This window comes from Nuphar pumila, chromosome 6 (assembly GCF_984573655.1).
Source record: "Nuphar pumila chromosome 6, dmNupPumi1.hap1.1, whole genome shotgun sequence".
Taxonomy (NCBI): Eukaryota; Viridiplantae; Streptophyta; class Magnoliopsida; order Nymphaeales; family Nymphaeaceae; genus Nuphar; species Nuphar pumila.
Genome location: NC_143254.1, coordinates 89,411,672 through 89,419,403, shown reverse-complemented (window position 1 = coordinate 89,419,403; position 7,732 = coordinate 89,411,672). Strand labels below are relative to the sequence as shown.

The following is a 7,732-nucleotide window of genomic DNA, read 5'->3' as shown; positions in this document are numbered from 1 at the left end:
TAAACTTTCAGGCAATTTCTCACGATATTATCGTGAGATTTTTATAAATCTCGCTATATTTGTTACAGAGCCTCCTCCCTGTAGAGGGAGCAGAAATTGAGGTTTTACGGGATTTGGATTTAGCAGATTCGTAGCCGAACTTCATTCCTCCTTTCATTTTCATTTTCATTTTCCCAAACATCCTTCAAATTTTCTTAGAGTGATCTCCGACACCCACCTCCCAAACATTACTTTGGAGTTCGAACTCCGGCTATCCGAGTCCTCGAATCTCCGACGTTACAACGCCAAGCAGAGCCGGGTCGCCAACTGTGGCCAATATCTAGCTAGCGGTTTGAATGGAAGGACATTTCTGGTATTCCATAAATATGACAAAGCCAGAAAACCACTGTTTCGCGTTCAGACAAAAACCGCTTGGCACAGTGGTTTTATCCAAACCCCTGCTATCTATATTTATATTTACATCCCCTACTCGTCACCATCCTCCCATTCACCCCAATCTCTCTCATATTTGATCCCTCTTCTTAAGTACCACTCTACCATTCTTTGTTCACTTCACATCTCTCTCTCTCTCTCTCTCGATCTCTCTCGATAAGGAAAGGAAATTAAGGCCTTCCAAGAGAAGATGATCCAAGAATTTCTGGTTGGTGGAGTAGGCGTAGGAGGAGGAGCAAGGCTGATAGAGAAGTGTATGATGATGGGGGAGGAGAGGAAGGCACCGGACGGCGACGCCGCCGGCGACCCGCAGCAAGCGGGAATCAAGTGCCCACGCTGCGACTCGTCTAACACAAAGTTCTGCTACTACAACAACTACAACCTCACCCAGCCCCGCCACTTCTGCAAGTCCTGCCGCCGCTACTGGACCAAGGGGGGTGCCCTCCGCAACGTCCCCATCGGCGGTGGCTGCCGGAAAAACAAGACTTCCGCTGCCCGCTCCGGCAAGACCAAGGCTGAAAGCACCAACACAACTCACAATTCCAAGACCCCCAGCCCCGCCACCACGACCACCAACTCGGCCTTATCCGATCATAAGGATCGAACCACCTCTTCCTCCACTGTTACCGCAACTACTGCACCTATCCTTCTAACGCAGCAGAACCCCACGAGTATATCCTCCTTCCTGCTGCAGAACTCCCACATGTTCGAGCCCCAGAACTATCTGGGGTTTCCGAGGAACGGCAATCATCAGAATTCCTCGATGGTGCTCCAGAGATCGATCTCCGAGGCTCAGAATCTGGACGCCATGGGTGTGATCAATGCCGGTGGGTTGTGGAGGAACGGGAACCATCATCACCATCAGCATCAGCAGCCACATTTCCACCATCACCAGAACCAATTGGGGTTGGTGGGGGATCAGAGTGGCGTTGGTTTTGGTGGTGGTGGTGGGATTCAAGAGTTGTATCAGAGACTTCGGGCCATGAGCAGTGGCTACGGAAACGAGGAGCTGCAGAACTTTCAATCGGTGGTGAGTGGGAATTCTGGCGTGGAGGCGTCGCCCTTGGCCGTTGGAGAATTGGGATTCTGGGGTTCTGCTCTATCGTGGCCTGATCTTCACTCCGCCGGTGCATCTTTCCCTTGAACAAACCTTCTGTTAGAAAAAGAAAATCCCCTTCTATCTCTCAATTTTCTTCCTTTTTTGTGGGTTTTTTTGTGCTTGTAGATGAAGAATGTAGGATCAGTATGACTAGTATAATATAATATTATAATATGATGTGTGCTTTCTCTCTCTCTCTCTTTAATCAGTCTGTGTAAGAATGTAACTGAACAACTTATGATAATTGATAACGAGTTTTTTTTTTAAATATTTGGGGTGTCTTGATGATTGAGAAATTCTTGTCAGCGGCGCTGTTGCCAGTCATTTGGGAGTGATTCTAGATTCTTTGTGTGGATCGATGAGAGAGAGAGATCTCCGATATCTGCACCGAACTCAGTTTCTGGAGTTTCATTCTTACAAAAGGGCGCTGGGAACATGCAGGGAATCCTTGCCTTCCTCCTCGACAGAACCCCATATTTCACGTATTCGTGTTCCTGTACAGCAGCAGAATAAAGACTGCGAGTGTCGAGGAAGAGATGCCATTTCACATGAGAACTAGAATATAGAATTATAGGCATTTCCAACATAATTTTTTGCAAATCCATGCATGTAGAAGTGCTTGGCATGGTCAATTTGCCAGGATTCAATCATTGGATTGTGTATTTTCTGTGAAAAATGTAATTTTTGAATGCTTAAATATTTATGAAAATTAAGTCATTGATTTTAAAGTCTTAAAAAAATTTCAGTTTATGCATTAAAAATCGAATGATTCAAGAGCGGGTTATTATAAAACCAAGCATGTAGATCACATAAGGTTAGATTCAAGAGAAAAAGAATGAATCATTAGTTGTCATATTCAGTCTCTCTCTCTATATATAAATATATTTGGAAGCATTACTAACCACTGGATAGACAGAATGATTTGAGGGAAACTTTTTGACTTATTTAGCACTCTAGTTCAAGAGTAAAAGATTTTAGGACGGTTTCCCAATTAATGTTTGTACGTTTAAGTTATAAAATAACTAATGTCTTTGCCAATCAATGTATAGAATGATTTGAGATCACGTGCAATGCTGCTGCACCTAGTGATGTCATCAGGTCAGATTCGGGTTGGATCTAGCCATTGTGGTATCCCACTTAATCGGATCTAGCCTAATAGATTCAGATTGAGAGTTGGATGAAATCAGATAAAACTGAATCCAGATCCCACTAGCTTAAAACCTGATATTTACACTTAATCGGGTTTAGATTTTTTTCAGATGCAAATTCGGGTTTGAAGCAAAACCCAATACTGAAGACCGAATATGATTATAATCAAATCCAGACTAATCAGATTTGGATTCGGGTCAGATATACATCCGACCAATTGACATCCCTAGCTGCACCTGATCACCCACCATCCGCTGTTGGCGTCCAAGCTGTATCGCAAAGATGGTGGGTGTTCAGGTGCAGCAGCACACTGAAAGTGTGCAATCACATTGCACCTGATCCTCCCTCGTATAGAACTTGAACATTATATTCCGATACATCCTAGGAAATATCTTCACGTGATTTTCCTGTTTCAAGTTCTCGTAACGATTCTGAAAGCTTGTTGCACCATCCTCGCTTTATATTCTTCTAAGATTCTAAGTGAATACCGATGATTTTGCGGGTGTAAGAAATTACCGGAAGTCGAAGTATCCAAGTTGAAGTCTTCATTGGGATTGCACTAAATTTAAAATCTTCATTGAAAAAGATCGACTTGCAGTGAGCTTCTTTGCTCGTTAGAATTTCATACCTCCAACTATCATTTGGGAAAAGCGTTTCCATCATGATCATCTCATGAAAAATGATGTATGCATGTCTTGCAAGATTAATGGCTAGATCCAATTATCTGAGATTTGAGCCTAAGGGATTTATCATTTTCCTATCTTTTATATATGGTTAAATATTTGCTACTATTAAAGGTGTCATAATACTAAGTTGGAAATTATAGGTGCAATTTGCCTCTTCTGACCACATAGATATGATCAATACAGGTTGTTAGCTAGGGATCACACCTCGGAACAATTTTTCTGACGATTTTTTGAATCATGAATTTTCTTTACAAAACGTGGAATACAGTTGATTTCTGAAGCCCTCTAAAAACCTGCTTATACGTTACAAACACACATGATCCAAAACGTACACTCTAATTGTAAGAAAATCATGTAGATAACGCATCTACAAGAGTTGGATTTTAAAAAAAAAATATGAAAAACAGTGATTTCTACTCAATAATACATTATCTAATGTTTGCTACCCTGGTTAGTAAGGAATTCCCCGGTGAAAAATATAATATTTTTATTTTTTCAGTTTTTTTTCACATCTTACCCTCCAGATGTGATCTACATATTATGTTTAGTTGAAACTGACCTTTTCGGATCAATGTTTTTCTGATGTATATGTCAGATTTTACGAGGGATCCAAGGGTTGATTCCTACTATTTTGGCCATGCTGAAGACATCATGAGGTCGGATTTGGTCAAAACAACCTCCTCTATGAGTTTCAAAGATTATATATATATATATATATATATATATATAGAGAGAGAGAGAGAGAGAGAGAGAGAGAGAGCAAGCAGTGGGAAGCTACCTGACTGCATCCTACCAGATGGTACCAGATTGCCTGATACCGTCAATTTTAGGTGTTTTTTGAAATTCTGACCTTATATATGTGTTAAGCATGATTGATTTACTAGAAATTGACACTTTGATCATTTGATTTTGATGCATGCATATGCCAATCAAGCATATTTGTATTCAAGGGGCAATTGTAAACTGTTTTAAGGACATTCAACTGTCTTGTTTGCATTTCTTTAAAGCTCCTCTCTAAAGAAAGCTTAAATAGTCATGTTTGCTGAAATGAGTGAAGGGCCTTTAGTTTCTGATTTGGAGAACGAATTTCTTTTGAGTCCAGACTCGGATGATGATGTTAGATTAGCACTTTTTGAGGCAAATGGTGATAAGGCATTGATCTTTGACGGTTTTCCTAGATTCTTCTATCAAAGATATTGGGATATTGTTGGACTAGATGTCACAAAGGCTGTTAAGGACTTCTTTGTTAGCGGTAAGATGGTTAGGAGGCTTAATTCCACACACCTAGTACTCATTTCTAAATTAATGGGAGCAATAGATTTGGCAGACTTAAGACCCATTGTCCTCTGCAAGATAATCACAAAAGTTATGGTTAATAGAATGAGATTAATCCTTACCAGAGTGGTGTCCTACAACCAGGGTGCGTTTTTGCAAGGGCACCTAATCCATGAGAGCATCCTCTTAGGAGATGAAGTTATAGATTCTTTGTATCGTTATCATACACCCTCGGTGTGCCTGAAGCTAGATTTGTCTAAGGCCTATGACAAAGTTGTGAAGATAGATCCGAATCCAGTAGATGTGTTAATTGGATCTTCATCAAACATGTCCACACGTTGGAATGAACCCATACCATGAAAGAAAGATTCAACATTACGTAGGAAAGATCTAATGTGGTTTCCTATTCTGGTGATTGTACAAAACATGAAAACCTTCCTCACAAGGCAATTGATAAGAAAGAAGAAAAAGAAAATTGGCAAGCGAATTGAAGAAGCAAAGAAAAACTCTTAATGGGTATGTTCTTAAATATGTTTTTAATCAAAAGGAGTCTAAACATAATATGGACTCCTCGAATCTCTTTAAATCATGTAATTGCTGAAATCATCTATAAAAAGAGAGGAGACCTCCTCTCTGTGGCGTGTGTGTAAGAGAGAGAGAGAGAGACCCAATAGTGGATGTTGGTCACGTTTGGATCAAACCACTCTAAAAATCATTTTTCCTTGTGTGGTTTGCTTTTCGGAGTTTTCTTGTGTGCACTGCGATTTTACAAGAGTGGATTGGGACTTCCTTTATCATGGTTTGTTGTTTTTGGGTTTTCATCCTCGTATCATCAACACATTATGCTCTGTTAATAGCTTCCTTTATCATGGCTTCCTTTATTATTCTTCTTAATAGCTCTTCTATGAACTCTTTTTCAAGTTTTTGAGGCCTCAAGCAAGGAGACCCTATCTCCCCTTGCTTATTTCTTGTGATTATGGAATGCTTGACTCATAGATTACTTTATGGGGGTGGACAATGGGAGTATCATCCTTCCTAAATTTCACAAACATACTACCCCTAGTCTGGGTTTCCTCTTTGCGACGATGTCTTGCTTTTTTTAAGGCAATTAAATGATCCTTGCTAGCTATTAAGAGTGTTCTAATAGAGTTTGAGCAGAACTTTGGGATGGGTGTCAACCCCTCCAAGTCCATGTTTATCCCTTTTTTCATTAACTCTACTACTAGTGAAGCCCTTCCTTTGATTTTTGAATGGCGACAGGGTGATTGGTCTATTAAATATTTAGACCTTCCATTGTTTGTGTCACGGGCTGGGAAGCGAAGGCCCCCGTGACGTAGCTTCGGGCAATCACACACACCGAAGGCAGGCCTTTTAAGCGCACAAGCAACACACAACACACGCGCACGAGCGGAAGCAAGAGTACGCGTATGCACAAGCACAAAGAGAGAGAGATGCAAAAAGCTTCTTTATAGATACTTGAAAGCAAAGTACATCAAGAGGGGAAGAGAGGGTCCGAATACACGGGGTTCTTAGGCCGTAAGGCCTTGTGGGGCACTCTAGAGTGCCAAAGAGGTATATACATCAGAGCAAAAAGGTGAAAGACATGGCGGTCCGGAACACGCTCCCCCGCCTAAGTTGGCGCCGTCCTCGACGCCAATTGTTCATGGTAGCCTTCTACAAGCTGCCGATGCTGAAACATGTCGCTGGCTTTCTCCCAGGTGGCTTCACATTCTGGCAATCCTTTCCACTGCACTAAGTACTTTTTGACTTCCCCTAGATAGTTGTTGGAATGGTTGAGGATGATATATGGATCTCTGCCTGGTACACTAACTGCTGAAGGAGTTCGCTGCGGGATCGGAGCACGTTGAGGCATGCTCCGTTGAGGATCTCCTTCATATTCGTGGAATGGCTTCAAGTTACATATATGGAATACCGGGTGCACTTGAAAGTTTGCTGGAAAGTCCATCCGGTATGCCAAGTTTCCCACACGTTTGATAATGGTGAAGGGGCCATCATACTTGCGAATAAGGCCTCGGTGGTGGCCCCGAAAGATAGTTGTGCGGTCAGGAAAGAGCTTGGCCAACACTTTGTCTCCAACTCGAAATTCTGCTGGGTGACGCTTCTCATCTGCCCATTTCTTCATGCACTTGGTTGCCTTGTTTAGATATGCCTTCGCCAACTCTGTCTGATCTTGCCAGTTGCCCGATCTCAAATCCAACTTAGAGAAGACCTTTGCCTTTCTAAGTTGATCGAACAAGTCTGCGATCAAAGGAAGCGGGTACTTGTTCTTCACCGTCATTTTGTTCAGTGCCCTATAGTCGACACACAACCGCTTCGACCCATCGTGCTTTGCTTAAAAGAGCACGAGCGCTCCAAAGGGAGCTTTGGATGGCTGGATGATTCACCACAACAAAGCAGGGTATTAGCGACGACCACATTCCGTCGCTAATCCGTCGCTACGCCTGTTAGCGATGGATTAGCGACGACGAAGCGACGGTATGCTTACGTCGCGAATTTTTCGACGCTAACTGGCAACAGATGTATTCCATCGCCAGGTCTGTCGCTAATTGCAACGGACTAACGAGCGCTGTATTCCGTCGCCAATCCGCCGGTACTAAACGGCGACCACGGCTTGGCGACGGATGTGCGTTCGTCGCTATGTCGTCGCTAGATTTATATGACTAGCGACGGATGGTTCCGTCGCTAATCCGTCGCAAAAACGAAAAAAAAATTATTTGAAAATTAAATACCGAGAACGGTACAATTTATATTTCCTGTACAATTTATATTTCCTGTAAATAAAAAACAAACCACATAAAAAATTCCATATAACAAGATTCTACAACAATTAATCGTTCCTTCTTAAAATTAACAAGTTTAATTATTTACAATTACAATTAGGAAACATAAAAAACTAGAACTTCTTCAACACAGTTCTCTAATCATCGCCAAGATTTTGTGCGTCTTCTTGTTCATTGTCTTTATCTGTCCCTTCAGCTCCGCTACGCTGATTATCGCTAGCAGCCTACACAAGAAAAGAACAGTCAGTATTGACAAACAAAATATAATTAAATAAATTACACACTATATG

At 41.7% G+C, this 7,732-nt stretch overlaps 1 protein-coding gene across 1 annotated transcript; it reads left to right on the top strand.

Moving 5' to 3' along the window:
* Positions 1-622: 622 nt before the first annotated feature.
* LOC149835096 (uncharacterized) lies at positions 623-1,576 on the top strand. The gene has a single exon (XM_090009522.1). It carries the CDS (start codon positions 623-625, stop codon positions 1,574-1,576), a length of 954 nt encoding a protein of 317 aa, XP_089865648.1.
* Positions 1,577-7,732: the final 6,156 nt, after the last annotated feature.

Excerpts from the sequence above, each read along its gene's own strand:
- LOC149835096 (XM_090009522.1), top strand. The coding sequence starts at position 623 with ATGATCCAAGAATTTCTGGTTGGTGGAGTAGGCGTAGGAGGAGGAGCA.